The sequence below is a fragment of the Diadema antillarum genome, unplaced genomic scaffold (genome assembly GCF_040938485.1).
Source record: "Diadema antillarum isolate AM-2024a unplaced genomic scaffold, OU_Dant_1.0 scf00000017, whole genome shotgun sequence".
NCBI lineage: Eukaryota > Metazoa > Echinodermata > Echinoidea > Diadematoida > Diadematidae > Diadema > Diadema antillarum.
The window spans coordinates 2,029,272-2,053,344 of NW_027270906.1; the positions used below are offsets into that span (position 1 = coordinate 2,029,272).

At 38.6% G+C, this 24,073-nt stretch overlaps 1 protein-coding gene across 1 annotated transcript; it reads right to left on the reverse strand.

Annotated features, from left to right (window-relative positions):
* Window positions 1-7,307: 7,307 nt before the first annotated feature.
* Window positions 7,308-23,416, reverse strand: LOC139725575 (ribosomal L1 domain-containing protein 1-like). Its single transcript, XM_071636668.1, has 7 exons — window positions 23,333-23,416; window positions 21,805-21,947; window positions 11,306-11,444; window positions 10,563-10,711; window positions 9,936-10,037; window positions 9,105-9,346; window positions 7,308-7,558 (listed from the first exon to the last, which is right to left on the reverse strand). The coding sequence occupies exons 1-7, from the start codon at window positions 23,375-23,377 to the stop codon at window positions 7,308-7,310; spliced, it is 1,071 nt and encodes a 356-aa protein (XP_071492769.1). The 5' UTR covers window positions 23,378-23,416.
* Between the last annotated feature and the right edge of the window lie 657 nt (window positions 23,417-24,073).

A 24,073-nucleotide genomic window follows, 5' to 3' on the forward strand; every position in this document is an offset into this window, starting at 1 on the left:
GAAGTGATAGAGCTAAGTTAATACTATGAGTTTGTACATTGATAACTGTAGTTTCAAGTTTGTTCATGGCAGAATCAGGGGTGCCCCCCTTGGGACCCAGGGGAGGGGGGTGAGGAGGGGTCCTAATGGGGCCTAAATTGTACATTTTTATCTTCTTCTTGAGAACCCCATGACCCATTTTCACCAAACTTGGCAGGTAGCATCCCTAGGGAGTTAGGATTTCAATTTCTTAAAATGGGCACCATTCCCCACCCAGGGGGCCCCCAGGGGGGCCCCCAAACCCCCAAAATGAAGGAATCTTTAAAAATCTTCTCTAGAATCAGAAGTTATAGAGGTAAGATAATACTATGAGTGAGTACATTAATTACTGTATTTTCAAGTTTGTTCATAGGAGATCAAGGGGTGCCCCTCTTGGGGGCAGGGGGGGGGGGGGTTGGTTGGGAAGGTCCAAATGGGGACCTGAATTGTACATTTTCATCTTCTTCCTGAAAACCTCATGATGTATTTTCATCAAACTTGGCAGGTAGCATCCCTAGGGGGTCAGGATCTCAATTTATAAAAATGGGCACCATGCCCCACCCAGAGGGCCCCAGGGGGCCCCAATCCCCCCCCCCCCCCCAAATTAAGGAATCTTAAAAAATTTGGGCCCTTATTGTACAGTTTCATCTTCTACTTGAGAATGCCTGGTCAAATTTTGGTAGAGCTGTGAATAATTTAGATTAGTGACTGCGTGAAAGGTGAACTTGCGATACTCAGGTGAGCGCTAGACCCGCGGGTCTCTTGTTTCTAATACTCACAGTTGGGTTTTTCGACCACAGTCTGCATTAGATTGTGTTACATGTTTGAAAACGCTGCAGCAGTACTATCAATCAGTCCATTACAAGTCTTTTTTGCTACATTAAAAGTCTCATCAGATGTACATTGTATTAGGTTTTTAGAGTCACTGACATATTGTCATGAAAAATTTACTGCCTTTCAAAATGAATTCAAACCTTACATGTGGTTTATCTGATTCTCTGCCAATTTTACCTAGGCAAAGCATGACGACTACTCACATGGGCCATTTTACACACACATCATACACACAACATTTCCTTCTTCATAAGTCACATGTGGTTTTTTAAAGAGCATTTTATGATCTATGGGGTTGGTTTCATGTCACTACGTTTCCAACCGTCATTTCCAAAAGTTGTAAAAGTTGCAGCAGTCACCCCATCAGTTCTTGCCACTGATTGGTTGCTCTCTGGCCGCTGCCATGGCAACTATGTAAATTGCAACTGAAATGGTCCCTTGACAACCATTCATCCTCTTCCTCTGTCAGAAGTGGACACACACCTAGATGTTGGAGGGGTTTTAACCCTTTGCAGGCTTTTGGAAAACCCCACAGCATTTTACACACTCTCCAAAGTCCCTGGTATATAAAGGGTTAAATCTATTGAAACCAGAACTAACAGTGCCTTTTTACATGTAGGCCTATGCACAGACAGACACACACATAGTTATGTACTCAGTATCCGTTGTGCAATGACTTGCAGCCCTCTGCTACAAACTAAAGTACACTGAAATAGGGGTTATAGGTTAACTACTTTTTTTACAAGTATATTTTGTCCCATCGATCGTATTCTGTCATACATTGTACAAGTCAATGACTCTCCTTTAGTGTTATGAATGCATGCTTTTATGTCTGTGTGCGTGGAGGTATAGTAGATAATGTTATTCCTGTAGGTACTTTGATATCAGTATTCATATTTTTAGTGTGCCGCAACAGCTGTGTAAATACTGAGGAATTTTAGATACACTGTGCTGCGTGATATCTTTTGATGTTTCTTATCGTATTACAAATAATTTACAACTATTGTATGTTGCATGGTATATATTTTCCACATTGAGATTTTTTAAGAGTGCCTTTTGTCCAATATACTCCATGTCAGGCACGATTTCACATTTCTTTATTTTTGTCATCTTCATTTTATTTTCTCCCACACCCCTCACTCTGTCTCTTATTTCTTGTAGCATTTGAAATTTTGCTGAAAATTAGTTTTGCCATAGAGCTGCAGAAAGTTTAGCCTTCAGCTGTTGATTTTTTACAAATTACATTTCCAAGCTATTTGTCATGATATAGGAGCAGTCTTATTTTTAATGAATTACTGGAACATTGTTTGTAAGTGGATATGTATTCTTCAGATAGATATCGTTGATCAGGTGCTGTCGGTAAAAGAGATAAAAATGTTATGTCTTGGATTATTGTAAATGCTACTGTGAACATTGCATATAATTCTATTACATGAAAGATAAGTCTCAAATTGTGCATGTAAGAAGAAGGACCTTAATGCCACACAAAGTGTAAGGAGTTATGTAAGCAGCCTTCCAGCTCTTAATGTACAATATGTGAATACAATAATGTAGCTGTGTAGGGTTCGATCTTACTGCTATTTAAGTTCTCACTACTTTTGGAAGAGAAATTTTCATTGGTAACTTTGACAGCTGCAGAGTAGTCTAAAGTTTAAAAACCACAGGGCATGTATTCTCTTATCCATAGTGCATTGCAGGTTTCATATTTGCAGTTCTTGTAATTTTCTCCTATACAGCTGTATTTGTGCCGTGTACAGGGATGTGAGAGTACTTCCAGAAAAAAAAGTCTGAAAAAATCTGAAACTTACGAAAAAAGTTCTGAAGTGCCTAAAAATTGTGAACATTTTTGAACTGCAGAAAGTCTGAACAGTGGGTTTGGGGCAGAGTAAAAAAAAGTCTGAAATCGGATTGAACTCTGAACTCTCACATCCTTGTGTGTTGATCAGCAAACAACGAATGGCGTTACGAACGTAAGATCACCACAAACACTGTAGTTTCAGTCCTGTCTGCTGCCTTCATAGCTGAAATTTTGTGCAATCAAGGATCTGCTCAGCTTGGTTTTGTCATGGCAGAGGATCTCTACCTACATGCCTTTAATGTGTAATGATGTAATGAATGTTTTTAATGTCGACCATTGCTGGTTTGTTTACTTATAGAAATAACAGCATAGTCTGTACTCAAGACTGATTATTGAATTTTCTAAGCCTGTCAGTTGTGTACATATCCTCGTAAGACTTGTCTTGCACAATACTTCCATGTTAGTTTGCAGGCTTTTTGTTCTGTGGTGCTGGTCAAATTGAGACATTGCTGTTCTTCCAAAAACTTGTTTCACATCACAAAATGGAGTTGTAATTAATCTCATTATGCTCTCACAAATCTTTAATTGCATTTTAGTATTGTACAATCATTTGAATCCGTCAGAAGATCTGCTGTGTTGTGCTGTTGTTTTGTACCATGAGGTTTATGGTATTTCAGCTGAAAATATAAACTGTGTAACTTCTAAGTAGAGTGTATTGTTCTCTTCCAATGCTGGATATGAATAAGGAAATGTTTGCACTGCTTTGCGTCTACAGCTTGCGCATCGGCAAATGATACCCACTGTGTAGGAACAAGAAGTTGCTCTACCCCTTGACTTGACGAAACTGCCATTCATTGGACATTGTTGTCCTGTCGTTGTTTAGCAGCTTTCCATTGTGAAAGAAGAATATGTACAGCAAGAAGCTGTCATGTTTGCTATCACATGTACCCATGTTTAACTCATCCAGCCCCAGGACCACATTTATATGGTTTGACATTGTTACAAATGTATCTCTTTATTTTGATATCTACTACAGTGCACTCCCATTATACATGTAACAAAGTCCTCAGGGCTGGTGGTTTTATTTTGTTATATCAAAATTTCATTATAACCAAACAATAAAGTACATGGAGATACATGTAGAAGCATGTACAAGATATATTAATGATAATTTTGGGTTCTGAATTTTTACTCCACTGTAATGAGAATTTCTTTATAACCTTGTTTGTTAATAATGGGAGTGCCTTCATTGTTTAATGTTTAATTGGCGAGGACAAAAGCTGTTTTTTTTTTCTGTGAATCTAATTTTGTCAAATACCATTGCTCATTTTGGTTGCAAAATTATCAAAAGATATTAATTACCAAAAAGATATTAATTACCAACCCCTAAATTGGCGATGCATTTTGGACAATTCAGCTTCCTTCTTCTTTCTTGAATTAGCTTTTATCTTGTTTTTTTAATTTTGTGCAGATATAAAGAATCCAATTTGTCCATTTAGTCTTTTTTTTTCTGAGATTGAATACTTGGAAGAAAAAAAATGCGGAGTTGGCAAATTGATGTGGACAACATGATCCCTGGACTTGATTGGTTGAATACTGTAGTTATCAACAATTCTGTCAGTACTTCTGGTGGCTGCCCTGTTTTAACAGCCATACTTTGATCACAGATTGCACCGAGGATGGTTCATATGTGCAAGGCAGACAGGTTTCACTGATGCAGGTTTGATTGCTCATCCGACGCAGTGGTTGAATTAGATGTGTGCTGAGGGAGTCTGAGATAGACATGTTCGTCTACTGTAAAACCAGGAATCTTTGCGTGCATTTTAATCTCGCCAAGATTCGCAAAATTTAAATTCACGCAAGAATTTTTGTGTACAGTATATGCATTGAATGCCATTGGCAATTTGCGAAAAACTTTATGCCACGAATATATCATGTTTTACAGTACACTGTATATGCACTGTTTCAGCATGTTTTGATATCAAACATTTCACATCTAGGGCAGAGAAGCATCATATTTTTTCCTTCCATAGTGTAGTAAGATTTATCATGCAAACAGTTGTGATATTTGTTTGTCTTATTGTCAGTACAGTACAATGATTACATAACTATGCATTTTAGTAATTCCTTTGGTAGGTCCTCAACATGCAATGCAATTACATGATGCCATTTTGTATTTTGTGCCATAGATATAGTTCTCTTGATCTTTTCTTTACCTTTTATTTGTAGTCAAATGAGATCTTAAATATACACATTTGTATGCATGTGTTGGCAACATGATTGTCAAAAAAAAAATGGGACAGTAAAACCTTTGCTTTATAAGGCTGTGCTCCAAGAGAATATTCATTACAATGAAACACATACAATTACAGGTAAAGACTTTTCCCCCAATCTAACTGGGCAATGATAAACTTTGTATTCTTCTTAAGTATCTCTCACAACAAAATGTCATACACAATGTAAGACTTTATTTGAGCAGACAAGTACCACACTGGTCAGAAGAAAACAAAAATGTTTCTATTGTCAGCCTTCTCGGTTTTCAGTGGCAGAGACTTATTTACACGAGTGTTGTCATTGATGGAAAGGACATGTTCTGCTGAAAAAAAAAAAAAAAAATTACTGTATGACACTTTCCTTCCTATCCATTGTATCACAACATGGATTGCTCTTCACTCTCCATCCTACCACATTACCTCCATCTTTTTTCTTTCTTTTTTTATAGAAAAGTCAGATGATTGATTTGTTATGTGAAAGTAAGTCCAACTTCTGCAAGTTTTAGTCTGTGGACATTTCTCGTGTGTGCCAAATGTATAACTGTAACTGTTCCCTATATGGCTTATTTGGAAATTAATTGAGTTCCCCCCATGTTGGTATGCTTGTACACTGTACTTGTAGTTTTGGCATAAATATAGAATTGAAATGGCAAGCCCGGATAAGAACTTCCTTCTTGTCACACTGAAACTTGTGTTTTCTTTTTTTTTTTTTCTTCAAAGCAGACAGTTCCTCTGGCTGCATACCATGGGAATTCACAGAGCAATAAATGACCAGTTACATATTTTACATGAATATCTTCTTTTATTCTTATTAACTCCATTCCATTTTCTGTACAGCAGATGACGGAATATTGAACAGCATGAGTAGAAATGAAGTTGAGCGATAAGAATGAGAGAGAGAGGACAGAGCAACAGACAGACAAACAGAGGAAAAGGAAGATACAGGTTTTGGGTTGGTTTACTGTGTTTCATAATGTAACAGAAACACAAGGAACATGTACATTACCGTACATACATGTATTACAGTGACATAATATTATCACATGCATTTTGTACTCTGTAGTGGTGCTATTTCTTGGTTCTGTCCTGAACATATTCTTTAAAAAAAAATTTAAAAAAAATCAATGTAAGGGTACTAAATGGAAACAGGCTGCCCCAAGTGCTATCTAAAATAATCAAAATGACCATAAAATATGTTATCCGGCCAGCAATGCATGAAGCAGAGCAGTGAAACAAACTTTACCAACATCATATAATCTTGTGAACGTCCTTTCACAAAACCATTAATATTCTTCTTTATCTCATTCTTTTGGGAGAATCATTAAAAGACAAGACAAATGCTAGACATACACTGGTAATTCGCACAGCATACACCACACTGTCAGTTTAGGTAATGGAAGGATAATGACTGTACAATCATGCTGTTGATGGTATTTAAATCTCTTGGTAGCAACAATCAAAATTGCATCATCTTATTCAAGCATATGGGACTGTACTATGTCCCCCCCCAAAAAAAATTACAATGGGACCCTCCTTAATGATATCTTTAAAAATAGTGAATCAATCCGAATACAAATTCAGGGTATGAAACTATACCGGTAACTCATTGCCCACATCTTACAGAAAACCCCATTCGATTTGCTTCAGTGGTCAAAGAGAAATGAGGTATTTTGTAGAGGATGTCAAGAATCTCTTCCCTCCAAGTTCTGTCTCATATTGTATTCACACACAAAAGCATCGAAGTGCTAAACTTGGAAGACTCAGACTCATGACATGCTTTACAACATTCCACATTTCTCTATGACCGCTTAACCAAATTGACTGGGGTTTTCTGCAAAATAGAGCTAAGATGTTATATTCTAAGACCTTGAAGTAGCATTTACACAGATTAATTATATTGGGTGTTATCAATGCAAAAATTTGATTGTAATTTTTGTTGGGACATACAGTACAGTTGTTTTGTTTTCAATAATTTTGCCAAAGGCTTGAAGTACTCCAAACCTTAATCACATTTGAACAGAGATATCCAACAAAAGTCAATAAATGCTACAGCTGGCATGCTTTTTTTTAATCATTATTCATAATAAGAATATGCAATAACACTTTTGATTATGAAATACCTTCTATTTTGCAAATAATATAAAATAAGATAAAATCGTAATATCACATACCTGAATGCATTGTAAAAAAAAAGGAAAAAAAAGAAGAGCTATTAAAAAAAAGTATCTATATATGGAAGTAGATCAATGTCAATAAAATTTTTGCCAGCTCAAACACCACTATGGCATAATTCCGGAGAAGAAGTGCATCTTACAAAGATGATGTAAGGCTTCAATCCACATACAAGATGCGAGTGACAGTTCCAAGAGAGAATGAAAATTGCTTCATTTCTTCTTCTTCTTTCCCCCGACTTTTGGGGTCGGCTTCCGCAATCCCGCTCCACCGACGCTACCCTGCCCTGACTTCTTGGCCACCTTTCCCGGCGTGGCAGCTTCACTCGCCTTCTGTTTTTTTCTCTTGAGGCTCTTCTTCTTCTCTGAAACCGCTTGGACATCTTTCTGGTCAGCCTTGACCTGGGTCTCTGTCTTGGCCTTTGCCTTGGCTCTCTTGGCTTCCAACCTCATCTGCCTGTTTACTGGAGACGAACAGGGCGCGGGAAATTGGGACATAGCACATCTTGTAAATAGCCAACATTTGCACATCAAAATAAAGACATACAACTATTAAATACAGGTGCATACAAAGAGACACACATACATGTACTCTTCTTTCTGTATTCATATTTGCCTTTGTTCCAAATAAACTTTTTTTTTTTGCAAATAAAGTGGACCTGTTCAAATCTTTAGCAACTAGTATGCAAGAGTGACTGTGGCATGATCAATCAACCAAGTGTTCAAAACTAAATAAAAATACAAGTCATCAGAAAAGGTAGGTGAGTAACTTGTCTCCATTAGCAGGAAGAAGTTGCATAAACTTTTGATAAGGGGATGAAGCTGTGTGATCATTGACAGGTTTTTTTTGTCCTTTTGTTTGTTTGTTTGTTTGGTTTTTTTTTTTTTGGGGGGGGGGGGGAGGGGGGTTTCCGCCTGTTTTTCACTTGCTGTACTCTTGGACACCATTTTCTTTCCTTTGTGACCCATGTAAGTGGTGTCTGCCCTGTGGATTTGAAGCAGTCATAGAGAAGTATTTACAACAGTGGCGGATCCAGAGGGGGACGCACCGGGTGCGCATCCCCTCTTGATTTTGTAAAGGCGCCTCCCCTTTACAAAATTCCTGGATACGCCCCTGTACAAGGTCTACAAAAGTCTACAAGCCGTCACTCTCACTCACTTTGCCACATGGCTACATCATAACAGTCTATGAGCCCTTAAAATACTTCTGTTACACTCTACAAACATTGAAAAAGAATCAAATCTTAAATCCTTACTCTGTCTTCAGTGGAGGTCCTACATATCATTATAACATGCCTCATTCATTAAAGGACATGTTCACCTTCAAAAACATGTGGATTGAGTGAATGCAGCAATACATAGTAGAACACATCAGTGAGAATTTGAGGAAAATCGGACAATCCATTCAAAAGATATCAATTTTTATAGTTTGTGCTCAGTCACTGCTGGATGAGGAGATTATTACACCATGTGATATTACATGCGTGTAGAACAATATAAAGAAAATATTTTAAAATTTGACATATTTTCACTTTACTCACATTACAAAAGAACACTTGACTTGCCTCTTCCAGAAGGCAGGGGGGAATAATATTACTCATAACATACATATGTCAGTGACAAGTCGAGCAAATGTGCACCTTTTTAAAAAAATACAATTTTGTGAAATTCTCTTTATATTTTCCTTATATCGTTCTATGTATGTGACATCATAAACTGCAGTAGTCTTCTCATCCAGCAGTGAATGTGCACAAACTTATAAAAATCATAACTTCATAACGATCATCCGATTCCCCCCCCCCCCCAACTTTCACTGAGGTGTTCAACTGATGTTGCTGCATTCACTCAATACAAATGTATATGAAGGTGGACTTGTCCTTTAATCTTCAAGTACCAAAACTGGTCATGATTTCATATAGTCCAGGCCCCATAACACATAGCAATGTGAAAACCATGCATCTATTGATTGCGAAGGAAGAAGAAAAAAAAATAAGCAGAGCCATGTCTTACATCTTGTGATGTCAGAATTATCCACCACTGTCCTGTCCTGATCACCCTTAGCAACAGGTTCCCATTCCTCGTGAATGAGAGATGTGTAGACGGGAAGCGAGACCGACTTTTCCGTTCGGACAAAGATGGACTTTATATTCCTCTGGCCCTCTGGGATGAATCTCTGGAGGCTGGCAATGGTTGCCATGGTGTTGTCTGTCACAGCCTCAGCAGGCATGGCCGTATTGCCTATGGTTACCGTGCTACCAGTGATATGCAAAAAGTTGAATATAAATGCAAATATCACATGACTCGGAAGATATATTGGACATGAAAATTTCATGGATTGCTCCATCATTTTATGGGTCAAACAGATACTGTAAAACGAGGAATTTTCGCGTGCACTTTAATTTCGCGAGCGCCAAGATTCGCGAAATTAAAATGCACGCGAAGGTTCTTATTTACACTATATGCATTGAACGCCAGTGGCACTTTGCGAAAATTTCATGCCACGAAAAAGGCCGTCAGCTCCAATTTGCGAAAATTTCATGCCGCGAATATATCATGTTTTACAGTAGTCTTTGAGTGCAGCAATAATAACACGGGGAAAGAATATACAGTGCTCTCCTAACGAACATGGTTACAATGAAATTCCGGTCACAACAAAGTAAAAATTCAGGCCACAACATATCCACTCTATGTAATTTCATTGTTCATTTACAACAAAATTTCGATATAACGAAAGAAAACTGTCGGTCCCGAGGACTTCGTTATAATGAGAGTCCACTGTATTGAGAGTGTTTTTATTTGTTCATCACTGTGGAACCAACACATGTCTTAACGGTAAATTACCTGCAGCTCCCTCTATGGGTGAGAATGAGGTAGGTGGCATTCACAGCAGTTTCAAGCTCTGTCTTTAGATCCTTCTTCTCCAAGTTGACTGTAACTGGATACCTGGTCGATTAAAACAAAACAAGATTAAACAAAATATCACACCTTCATATCAAAACATAAAACAAGATTAACTAAAATATCACATGTTCATATTACCAACCCCCTCCCCCCCCCAAAAAAAAAGAAATAAAAGAGAAATGCTTTGAAGTGCAAGACTAATATTGGACAATGTAAACATCACGATTTGCATGTTTTCACCATGAGACTCAAATATACTTGAAAATTATAACTAGAAAAACTCTAAACACTGGATAATTTTGTTTTGATCTACATATTAATATGTGCTTTACAATCAAGTGCTGTCCACAGAATAAAATGGAATCCCATTTTCTTTGCTCAATTCTCCACCAATAAAGAATAAATCTAAGTCAAATTGAGTGGGCTTGCTACGTAAACTTGAAGATATCGGCTGTAAGATATCTTCCTTTGACATTGCAAACCTCCACAAAGAGGATTCTTTGCCTAGCCTCCAATTCTGAGGACTGCCAGCTACTGCCTACACATAGCTCTCTAATTTTTTCTCACCTATTCCTCTTGTAGAACTCTTTGCCAAGATGCGGGTGCAGCATCCCAAAGATGCGGCTGTCGGCGAGAAAGAGGTTGTAGGACCTAGAGAGGCGCCGCCGCGCCTCGAAGGGGATGTACTCCTTTCTCAGCATCTTAAGTGGTATAACCTGTGCGGGGAGACCAGACATATTCATGCTTTTCATCATAGAAAACTGAATGCAGGAGGAATGGAGACAGGAATTTCACATTTCATCCCTTCAGATAATGGCAGATTTTCATGCCATACTGTGATATTTTTAATAGGACCATCTACACATGGAATACTTTGTAAAATTTAAATGGATTTGGTTTTCTTTCAGGATAATGGATATGACTAGATGTCATTTACTTTCCAAATTGTAATCATGCAATTTTTTAAGACCATTACTTACAGTGATTCAATAATGCAATATGTACTCACTTGGGTTCTTCTCACTTTCAAGACTCTACAGAGTGTATTAGTCTCTGTTGGTCTAAACATGCACAAATTCAACAGGATCTTGGCATTGGATATAAATCATGTTTGTTGCGGGAGTCATCTATTTAAATGATAAAGTAAGAAACTAGAGAATCAATGCTGAGAATGTGAAGTTATATATCTTCGCTCAACTGAGAAAAAGAAACACATCTGCCTATGGAAGACAGTGTAATGCTGAAGAACAGAGAGAAATCAGCAGCCGAGACAGCAGAACATGGAAAGGACTTGGGGACAATCTACCAACCTCATCGACACATGTGATGCCAGCCATTCGCAGTTTGTCCTTATAGTTTAGCTGGCACTGTTCGGAGTCCACGTTGGGTTCATCTTTGACAAAGAGACACACACCAGGGCTGCCTGGGTGAGGGCAGTGGGGCAGTTTGCTGGATTAGGAAACAGACAATTACAACAAATAAAACCGTTGCTTTACATATGTATACCTGGAATCAAATCAAAGAGCTGTAAAGTCAATATTTGTTTGCAGCCCCCCTCCCCCCCCCCCAAAAAAAAAAAAAAAAAAATGTTGTAAACACTGGTTTGCTCTTATCAATGCCTCACGACCCTGGGCAAAAATCTAACAGTAACCTCATTTTTGGATTAAAATTAGATGAGTGCTATTGATGCATGAGGGTACCGATAAGTACAAACTTAATAGTAGAGCAGATAAGCCCTCAAAATCACGTGAATTGTGCAAAATTTGACTAAAGCATGAAGCTTTCACCAGTGTTAGTACATACCATAAGATTTATTTTAAGATCGGGAGGTAAGTCTGATTTGACCTCTGATGACCTCCAGAGGTCAATGTACTTTAGATATCAGAAAATCGATGTTTTTAGACATTTGCGAATTATATATGTGGTTATGTTGCACTAAACATGCATTTATACCACAGATAAATCATTTCCAGATTAAACAGAGCACTGACAGGTTTTTACCTTTGACCTCTGATGACCTCCAGAGGCCAATGAACTTTAAATATCAAAATATCGATGTTTTTAGACATTTGTGAATGATATAATATGTGGTCATGATTCACTAAACATGCATCTATACTTCAGGGAAACCATTTTCTGATTCCACAGAGCATTGACAGGTTTCTACCTTTGACCTCTGATGACCTTGAGAGGTCAATGACCTCAGAATATCAGAATATTGAAGTATGACATCATTGGTGAAAGGTCAAACATGGTAAAGATGTACAAAACAAGCATATCTGTGTACAATGACATCGTCTTCATATTCCAAGGCACACAGACGAGTTTCTGCCTTTGACCTCTGATGATCTCGAGAGGTCAACGACCTCAAAATATTAGAATAGTTTGGCATCATCAATGGTAAACATGATGATGTTCTAGAGAGCACTCGTAGGCCCTGCTTATTAACGAGCCATTACCGTTCACCTATGAAAATCACACAAGGTCAAATACCTCGAATGAAATGTGAGGATGTTAAAATTGATATTGCGATAGTTAATAGTTAATGATTGTTTATAATGTAGGGCTTTACAAACCATGCATTTCTGTTACCAAAAAAGTTGCTACTCATTGCGCAGAACTTTTCAGGTAATTATCTAAGTCGGGTATGTGCACAGAGCAAGGGGTGTCGATCTGTTTTCACGTGGGGGGGGGGACTTGGAAAATATGTAAAAGCATAAGTTCATGGTGCAAAGGAATGAAGCGGAGGGGTAGGGGGAGGATGTGGGTGTGGGATTGGATTTTTGCAGGTTTAGACCTGAAATCAGTGATTCAGTGTAGCTCTTGTTTAATGTGTGCGTCATCACTTATACGGAAGTTGATGGGGTGTGGGTGCATCTCACCTACCCTCCTCCCAAAGACGAAGTTTTTTTTTTTTTTTTTTAAAGAATCTGATGCATACGTTTTGGGGAATATTTAGAAAATTATGGATCACCAAGGTGTACCAAGTCTATATGGATGGGAACCCAGCAAGCGCAGCGTTGGCGAGGGTAGGGTATTCCACTCCCATTCGAGAGAGCTCTTGTATTTTGAGAAATGAGATTCAACGACCTGGCACACAGGCACTTTTGAGGGAATACCTCGAAATTTGTATCAAAAAGGTGTAGTAAGTCAGCCATCTATGGAGGGAGACCAATCGACAGAAGGATGTGGGTGGAGGTATCCCCCTCCCACATTATGGAGCTTTTGCATTCTTTTGTTTGCAATTCAATGATCTCGTGCCACTCTTGGCTGAACTACCATTTTGAAAAAAAAAGTCCATACCCAAACGTGTAGCCATAATCAATGCATGGAGGAGAGGTTGATACAGCGAGAGGAGGGTATGAAAGGGGCTGTCCCCCAATCCTTCCCATGCGAGGGAGCCTTTGCAGTAAGAATAGAAATGTAAAAAAAAAAAATCTAGTATACACATTTATGATGGAATATTTGGGAAATTATCAGTAAAAGGAGTGTACCAAATCTAAGGGTAGAAACCGAGGAGGGATTGTTAATTGAAAGATACACTACTCCCTCCAACAAGAGGGATTTTCTTTAATATGTCGGAACTGAAATTAAAGATCTAGTACATACTTTGTGATGATATAGAACAACAAGGAAAAGTAGAAATTACGCGATGCGTAATATATGTCCCCGCCGGAAGTAGCATTTTGTAACAAAATGTGCAATATAGGTAAAATATCAAGGTCAATGGTCAAAGAAGTCAAAGGTCAAAATTCTGTGTAGAAGTTTTGAAGCCCTCACCTAGTGCCATCACATAAAGCAAATGGAATCGAAATTGGGTTAGAAATGGCGAAGGAGTAGCATTTTGTAGCCAATGTACAATATAGGTAAAAAATCAAGGTCAAAGGTCAAAGAAGACAAAGGTCAAAATTCTGTGTAGAAGTTTTGAAGCCCTCAACTAGTGCCATCACATAAAGCAAACGGAATCGAAATCGGGTTAGAAATGGCGAAGGAGTAGCATTTTGTAGCAAAATGCACAATATAGGTCAAAAATCAAGGTCAAAGGTCAAAGAAGTCAAAGGTCAAAATTCTGTGTAGAAGTTTTGAAGCCCTCAACTAGTGCCATCATATAAAGCAAACGGAATCGAAATCGGGTTAGAAATGGCGAAGGAGTAGCATTTTGTAGCAAAATGTACAATATAGGTCAAAAATCAAGGTCAAAGGTCAAAGAAGTCAAAGGTCAAAATTCTGTGTAGAAGTTTTGAAGCCCTCACCTAGTGCCATCACATAAAGCAAACGGAATCGAAATCGGGTTAGAAATGGCGAAGGAGTAGCATTTTGTAGCAAAATGTACAATATAGGTCAAAGGTCAAGGTCAAAGGTCACAACTGAAATTCTGTGTAGAAGTTTTAGAGCTCCCATGTAGTGCTATCATATAAAGCAAAGAGAATCAAAATTGGCTCATAAATGACAGAGAAGTAGCAAATTGAACATTTTGATCACACACGGACGCACACACGGACGGACGCACGGACGGACGGACGCACGGACGCACAGACACACACACGTACGGAGCCCGTTTCATAGTCCCCTGCTCGAACTCGTTCGGCGGGGACAAAAATGGGACAAAAGCACTGAGCGTATATGGAAGGGGACATAACGAAAGATAGTGTGGGGGAGGGGGTATGCAAAGGAGATTCTGCCTTTTAATCTGGTGCATACTATAGCTGAAATGTTCAGTGACAATTCATTTTCTGTCAAAAAAGTGAAGAAAAAAAATCTCCATCTCAGGAAATACTTGGAGGCAAAGTTTTATGTCCCCACCATTCCCCCTCCCATATTTTCTCGGGAGGCGGGGCAAATGCCTCTTGCCCTCCAAAATGAACAATCGTGCATATATAGGAAAGCCTTTTCATCTTTGGAATTCAAATAAAAATATCTCTTAAAAACATTTTTCATAGAATAAGGGAAATTATCATTCCCCAAAGTATGTTATATCTGTGGAAGGAACCAAGCAGGGGGAAGGAGTCTATCGAAAGGAGATATCCCCTCTCACAGAAGGGAGATTTTGCATTTCAGAATTAAATTTTAACAATCCGATGCACACTTAAAGTGAAAAACTTGGGCAGTTTTCTGTCTAAAAAGCAAAAAGCAAAAAACAACAACAAAAACTAACAACAACAAAACATAGTCCACATCTCAGAATTTAATGGGGTGGGGGTCAACTATCCCTGCCACCACCCCACCCCTCCTCCAAACTGATGCCCCGGTATGTGCATGTGTTTTATTCCACTTGTTGAAAAGAAGAGAGAGTTTTAAGAAACAATATTGTTCAGTGGTCGCTATCCCAGTCAAGTAAATTGTTTATCGATAAGGTGATTTCCTTCACCTGTATACCTTAAGATGATGTAGGCTTGGTATTTGCCTTGCACGTTATTACATCTATTTCTTTTTTAGTATTCTCGTTTATATTTTGATGTGAAAGTTGTTTACTTTGCCAAGATTTTATTTGTACATAGAAAAAATAATCCAAGACTGAAAATGAAACTGATACAATATCTAATGATTGACATGATGCACATATTGTGTATTTCTATAGCAATAAAAGTGAGCAATTCAAAAGGCGTGTACTCATTTCACATGAACATTAGCGATGATCCTCTGACCTCTGGAGGATATTGAAAGATATGCATCAAAATGTAAGAATATTGATGTCTGGTCTCATTGGTTTGTAATGGCTAGCTGCTTATGAAATAATAATTCTATTTTTTTTAAAATGCATTTTGTGTGTGTGTGTGTGTGTGTGTCCAAAATTGTATGCAGAGTATTCCACACACAGTTCAATTTTGACTTCCATCTAGGACAATGAGCGGTTACTTTTTTCTCAACTACACTGTAATATCAAAATCTATTGAAAAAACACGGTGGCGGCTGGGTCTAACACATTATCATTCCTTTTCGTTGGAGATCCATGCGGGATGGTCAAAACAAACATAGAAAAACAGATATCTCAGACCTAATTGTTATAACAAAGCATCATATCCTCATATACCCAACCCAACCCTCTATGCCCAGACAATGTAAACCACCCCATGGACTTACTTGGAGCTTTAGAATATCCTTTGTCAACAGAGAGAGACATCCAAACCTTTGCAGTGCCGACTAAGATCTGCCATGGAACTGATTGGTATTGGCTCTGCATCATTGACAGCAGATCTCGTTTCCTATTCTCCTTCTTCTTCTTCTTCTTCTTCTTCTTCTTCTTCTTCTTCTTCTTCTTCTTCTTCTTCATTATACTGTGTAATCTTGTGATATTCTGCCATGCAGCCTTTTCTTAATTGGTTAAAGAAGGTATCCAAAGAGCTATATGAAGCAAAAAACAACAAACAAATGCAAAAACAAAAAGAGAGACATATGTATCTTTAATAACAGAGCTGAATATTGAGTATCTATCTCCTGAAGTGTTTCAAAGAGATACAAGAGACAGTGGCCGAGAGTAGCCGCCACCTTTTTTCGGAGTAGGCCTACTTTGTGTTCTTGCAAATGATGCCTGACATTTTTGGTCATTTGCCCTTTTTGAAGAATGCAGCAATAGAGCCACAACTTCCTGCGGAGTGGATATTGTGGGGTTCTTGATGCAAAACATCATCGCTGAATTTGCCTGTGCTGTACTTTCTTACAGGGATTGCCATTGTAGTTTTGTTTTGTTTTGGTTGGTTTTGTTTTTCAAGTGTGGCGGTAACACTGCTTGTTTTGCATATGATGGTCATTGCAGCTGCTAAAGAGTGCGTATCTTCTCTGGATCATTCCAAACTTCATGATGTTTCACCTGGGTGAATGGATCCCAGATGATGCATGCATATTCCAGGACAGTCCTGAGCGGCATGGAGTAGCAAAACACCTGAACTTTATGATACTCGTATCTTCATCTGGAGAGAGTCTTTGGTTGAAGTATAACCTTTTTAAGCTGCTGTGGCGATTTGATTCCAGCTGAGCCTCCTATTGGAACTCCAAAATATTTTGCACAATCCGCTTTCTCCATGGTTTGCCATGAAGGCTTATCTATTCCCTGGGTAGGTCTCGGATGGCGATAGCTAGTTGCAATACACAGGATTACTTCATGTGGAATGCATGTTGGGCCTCACAGTATGTCGAAGTTTTCAAGATGGTCCATAATGTCGCAGCTGTGGACTGTATACTCCAGGACCATGAGTCATTCATCGCAGTCATACTGTAACAACCCACCAGCTTTACACTGGCCAATACAGGCCCACCAGCTGGAAACTATGCAAATATTGCCCATGAGCTTGACACTTAGGCAAACCAGTCCCATAATGAGTCCGACAAATGGGGGAAAAAATCTATGAGACTTACACTGAATAGATTAAACACTCTGTATATCAGTCTCGTGGGCCTTGTTTTCCTCGAGTGTCGAGATAATGACCATATTTGCGTATATTTGCTAGTCTTCATAACTAACCCAAACATAACAGTTATATTTGAGGTCACTGCCATCACTCAAGAAACTTAAGCTTTATTTCTGAAGTAATTGACCTCTCACAATCCAGAGACCTGTTACTACATGTATAAACCAATGCTCTGTGGAATATGCATACATACTTTGATCAAAACGTCAATGCGTGATTTGTACATGATTAAGCATTTACGATTACACCAATGAAGCCAAACATCAATATAGGTAAGCCTACACATGTGACCTCAGTGACCTCTCATTGTCCTGAGAGGTCAAAGTTGGATATAATGCACAGGCTAATGACCAATGTTCCATGGAATGACAAGATTCTTCTATTATAGCATAAATGATTGTACATCGGGTATTACAAAGTTGACCATTGACTATCGATAGAATATCAATATTCTGATATTTTGAGGTCATTGACCTGTCACCTTCCTCGGAGGTCAAAGGTAGAGACACGTGAGTAATTTCTCTTGCTCTGTGGAATAGGAAAACAATTCAATTGTAATACAAATGAATATAACATCTAAATCATGTTTGTCATCAACCAATTGCACCAAATATCAATGTGCTGACATTTTGAGGTCATTGGCCTCATCATAGGTCATCTGAGGTCATCAGAGGTCAAAGGTAGAAATCTGACTCGAAAGGCTCAGTGGAACAATGAGGCAATTCCTCTTACAAAAATTAGTTTGTAGTACATAATTATCGTGTTTCAGTTATGAGTGACGCGTTAAACAGTCAGTCCGCAGCGTGAGCGAAAACGCACATATTTATTCAAGTCGTATGCACGGCTGAGCGGTGCTTGCATACGTAATGAGCAGATACATGGTCATGAATAAATCCGTGTAGAACGAGTATTTCTTGTCAGTTTTCGACACTTTTAGTATTGACTAAAAGAGAAAAAATTAGCAAATATGCTCATGATCAAAATAAAATGGAAAAGAAGAATATAGAATATCAAAATCTCTCTCGAATTCGGTATTGTATTCAAAAATATTCTTTCACGTTTGACGCCAAAAAACTAACCTGAAATCTTTCATGCCCCTCTAAAATATGGTGAAGACTATGTCCGCTAAATTATATAGTATCACAATAAGGGCAAGTTTTCTCATCTTCATTTCAATACCGGTCAGGAACTAGCAAAATTCAAAGACATGTCTAGCGTCGAGTTTAAAAAGATTATCCTCGCATTCGCACCGGAATTCTGGGTCTGTGATTGGTCGAAATCTGTCGCAGGATGCGGCGTGTCGCATTGAGCAGTATCCATTGGCTGCTGACTCAATGCTGTGAGTTCAAAAACTATGTATCAGATAGAAGTGTCATTGATATGAGTAATAGCTGAATAGTGTACAATTGAGTTGGAGGTATTTTGAAAATGAAAGCCTATATTAGTTTCATGAAATCCATGATTTTTTTTTTGAATGTTAGGTTCCAGATTGTGATCGAATTTTCACTCTCTATACAAAACTTGAACTTTACACAGAAACCAATGATGTGTATGTGAGTGTGCACTTACAATGACCCTGAACAATGGACCTGGCTACCACCTGTCCCGAGCTCTGCTGCAAGGCACATGAATGCTTTATCAATTATTCATGTGGATTGCCCTGAGCACTGCTAGTCTGAATTCTTGACACAGGGTGAAATGCATGCACATGAATGAAGTAAGCACATGTTTCCATGTGCTTGCACACACCACATTTCAGAATGAACAAAGACTAGCTGCGATAGTGGAATTCCTCATGAAGCATTCCAATCCTCATTTGATCCTGGTCATTGTCCACGACCATTGTCTGGGTATCAACAACACACTCCACGCGTGTTCATTCACTACCCCACTTCTGGTAAGAAAACATAATTTGCCTTGTTTTCAACAGGAAAATTCACAACCTTAAAAATGGTGCCCCTCTTCGTTTTTTAATTGATCATATTCACTCAAGTTTCACGATTGTGAAATCGAAGAAATTACGGAGATCTATTTTCAATACCAGTCAGGAACTAGCAAAACATCAAACTATGATCTAAAAGCTTCTTGAACACTGGCAAAATAATCGTTTACTTTGATGCTAAAATGGACTACTATATTGAGACCAAAAATAGGGAAACTAGGTATCAAATTAATGAGCATAATCAGCTCTATAACCTACCCAACCATCCTGGGTCAAACAATGCACTGCGAAAGCTATGAAAGCTGTTATTGCGACCTCTGCAAAAACTCTCGCAAAGTATCGCGAAATCTCGTCAGTCTCAAGGGCACAAACTGCGCAAACGTGATTCTGAATAAATTGTCGTTTGTGCCTCATTATCGCACGCGCTGCGGACTGACTGTAAAATATCAATTTTCTGACATTTTGAGGTCATTGACCTCTGCAGGTCATCAGAGGTCAAAGATAGAAACCTGTCAGGGCTCTGTGGAATATAAAGACAATTTCACTGTGACAAAAATTAAGTTTTAGTACATCATTACTGTGTTTATCATTAACCAATGACGCAAAATATCAATTTTCTTGGATTTTGAGGTCATTGACCTCTAGAGGTCATCAGAGGTCAATTCAGACTTACCTCCCGATCTTAAAATTAATCTTATAGCATGTACTAACAATGGTGAAAGTTTCACGCTTTAGTCAAATTTTGCACAATTCTTCGGCTTATCTGCTCTACTATAATTAGATGGTACTGAATAATTCAATCGCTATATTTTTAGTGATCCGAATAATCAAGCCTAGCTGATGAAATTGCCTTATAAGATCTTGTAAGACAAGAATGTGAACAGATTATGGTGACCAATAATGATACCAATACAGTATTATTAGTGACTAAGACAAGACAAATTGAATCAAACAGTCCAGTGAAATTTCATGCACTCAAAATCTTGCGTGCTAATCTAACAAAATGAAGTGAGTGAAATTTTGCATTCATGTAAAAAATGCATGTCAAAAACGTAGCACACTAGGCATCTGATGCAATAATGTAGCCACTGAGTAGGGACTATGTTTACTGATACAGTGTATCTGAGTTTAATCTAAAGAAGGAATATATTGTGGAAGCAAATGGAGGGAGAATTCATGCCAAGGCTAGTTCGCAAGTTGACATATTCACTGTTTTAAGTTGGAAATCACTGAGACAACCACAATATTAATAATCATGATGGTCTTTCATTTTTTTGTGGTCTTTTCCTATCACAAACTTTATACAGTTAAACTCGCCTAAGTCGACATCGCATATGTCGAATAATCGCGCAAGTCGATGATTTTAAAAAGTCCCAATTTTTCCCCATTGACTTACCTACACGTATTAATTCACTCACAAGTCGAATTTTGCAAGTCGAATACTCGCCTAAGTCGATGAAATTCCAAGAACACTGTCACGGAAAAAACCATTAAATTCACTGTGCCTAGTCGAATAAGATTTTACTGTGCAATAAATCACTGTCAAAATCACGAGACGCCAGTTTTTGTTTACATAAGACCTAGTCCGACCAGACAGGTGACAAAAAAAAAAAAAAACGATCTAAAGTCTCAAAATTCAAAGCGATCGCATGCGATTGTTGAACTCTCTTCGTGTTTGGAGGTCCGCTGGTACAGCCCTGTCGCGCTACGTACGTACAGCTATTGGGCTGTGTATAGTTATGCGTACAGCGACTGCACTGTGTATAGTCTGTGTATGTTTGCAGTCTGCGCTGTGCAGTGGATGGATGAAGCTGCTGAGTTTTCAGAGCGGAAAGTAGGGGGAAAGTTACGGGCACGGGTAAATCAGAATTACACCTCTACACGCATTCCAAGCCACGGTATGGTAAACTGGAATCAATCACTGCTCAAATATCGTTCATATTCACTTCCCCAAGGTTTAACAAGGGTGTAAAGTAATCGGACCCATGCCAATACTGTAAATTACACTGTCCATGCAAAGTTAGCCGCGGCCCTGCCGGGCGACCCGTGCTGCGACACACCTCTCTAGCTCTCGGCTCCAGAGCAGACAACGTCATACATTTATACATAATGTACGTGTTGTGTAACTGTTGTTAAGTCGATTTTTTTTTACTTACGCACAAGTCGAAAATCGCCTAAGTCGATGTGTTTTGCTCAGTCCCGAGAAGATCGACTTATGCGAGTTTAACTGTACCATTTTCTCCTTATACAGGTGATTTTGATTATGAATATAACCACCTGCCAAATTGAATGTAAACCTGATTTCGTGAAATGTGCCCACGAAATATTTGGCATTTACAGAAACATAAAACTGCACAGAGTGCCACAGTCCTAGACATAGCCCCTCCCACTAAAAAACAACAACAAACAAACAAACAACAACAACAAAAACAAAACTAAGACATGCATGCTTGGGTCTCACATCTGATGTGTCTTGCTTTTCTTTGTGGTGATCTTCCACACAGAGACTTGGAGCTGAATCTTCAGGGCCTCGCCAAACATAATTTCGTCCGCATTCTGCTTTGACTTGTGAAAGGCGATCAGTGCTGTGGCAGCTTCCTTCACCTAAAAGTAGATCATAAAAATATGACAGATACCAAATGACATATTGCAATTCAAGAATAGTAACGAAAACTTGAGAATAAGTTTTCACAAAGAAAAAGTGTTACTGGGTGTGTGTAATCACCTGGTAATATTTCAATTCTGTTAATATGCTGATGACGAATTTCAATTCAATCATTACAAACAGTCACGTTTCTATGCACAACACACACACCTCATTAGTCATATCAACATCATGATCAGTCATAGTCCCCATCCCATCGGCCATGCATCAATCATCAATGACCAACACTTACAACTGTGTTCAACATACATGACATGGCCTGGGCAATATCTCGAAAGCGAAGCTCTCTGGAGTCTTATAGAGACAAGACATCATATACATACGTGTGACAATATTATTTTTATCAAGACCAGATTTAGGTACATACATGTAAATTAACACTGACCCCGCGACCCGGTCAGTATGCATGGTCCTGGTCAATAATGCAGTTCACTCGTATCCCACGAGACAAGCATCAGATATACATTTAGTGAACCCTGGTACTGCACTAGCCTATAAATCAGTCAGACATAGCGGTCCTGATGTCTGGAATGCGCTATCTCAGCATGTTCGTAATTTACAAAAAATAGTTACTTTCATAAGGTCGATCAAACATATTCTATTATCAGCTTCACGCTGAACTCCTGGATACTATCAACTATTAAACTTGCTGTGATCATATATTTCCCCTGAAATCGACACTTGATTGGGATTTATGAGAAATTTAATCAATTTAATCAGTATACTTTGCTTATAATGACTTGACACTTTAAACTTTTTCTTGCTCTCTCTTGTCAATGTCCGACAGGACAAATAGGCACCACACATGCATTTCTTCTTTCCCCCTCATGTTCCCATGCTCTCTTTGTAAATACCCCCCCCCCCCCACTCCTATCAAGCATATACTTGTGTGCACGGGGGTTGCAACGATTTTCAAGCTTTAAACTTATGTTGCAATTCCTTTGCGTGTTCGTTACCTTGAATTTAGCTCTCTTAGTGGAATTGTAAAGTATACTATCCTGTAACTGCTTCTTGGTAGATCTATAGTTATTGTATTCTGTCTTGGCTATATGAGATGTACTTGCATACATTTGTATGCATTCCTATTTTGTGAACACGCATGAAATCTTGAATAAATGAATAAATGAATGAATAATGCATAAATTTTAATTGTGTTCATCTCCAGCCCTAACATGCATTTCAATATGTGGGACTAGAGTGATCAGAATCGGCAGGTTGAGAAACAAATCACCGAGCGAGCGCGGACGTGAGCACACCGCACAGCGTGTTGATGAATCAAATAATCAACTAAAATAGACTTTAAATCATGCAAGCAGAATATTACCTTGTCTCTGCTGATAGCAGAATTCGCAGGCGTATCCATGATCATCAATCTAAAAATGGTTATGCTTCGCACCCTTCGTTCGTAATTCGGTAGTGTGCACGTGTTCAGTTCATTTATGTGTCTTTACTGCGCATCGTGCGTGTGCCCTACACTCCATGCAACATTCAACAAGCATACAAAATCGTCTCGCTCAACTGTGTGGTATGGTATGGTGGGAACTGTGGAGGCCGCTAGACAACTCGACGTGGAAAGAATTCGACCCAGCTCTACGTGCTGTGTCTTATCATAATGACATGCGAATTGAGGGTCGAATTTGATACAAATATTTTCACTCTTCCACACGGGGGAGATCTTGCATTTTCGAAATGTAATTTAACGTTATGTAACACTCTCTGGAAAAATATTTTGGCACTTTTGAATAAAAAAGTAAGAAAAAATAATATTCGGGGATTGCGAACGGGAGGACACATCCGTCATCTCCTTTTCTGCATGCGTGTCTTCGCAGTGTACGGTGAAGATGCAGATACGGAATGTAATAAGATACCATTGCCATTGCCTTGATCGTCTTCATTTTTCTTTTGATTGAAGAGTTTCCAGATATTCGCTCAAAATCATGTCCACCAGAAGATTGTTGAATTTCAGTATAAAAATCGAAAGGTTTATACATCCACCCCGGCCCTTTGGTCAATCTCCATAATATAGGCCCTATCAATCTATAGGCTGATGATGGAAGCCCAGGAC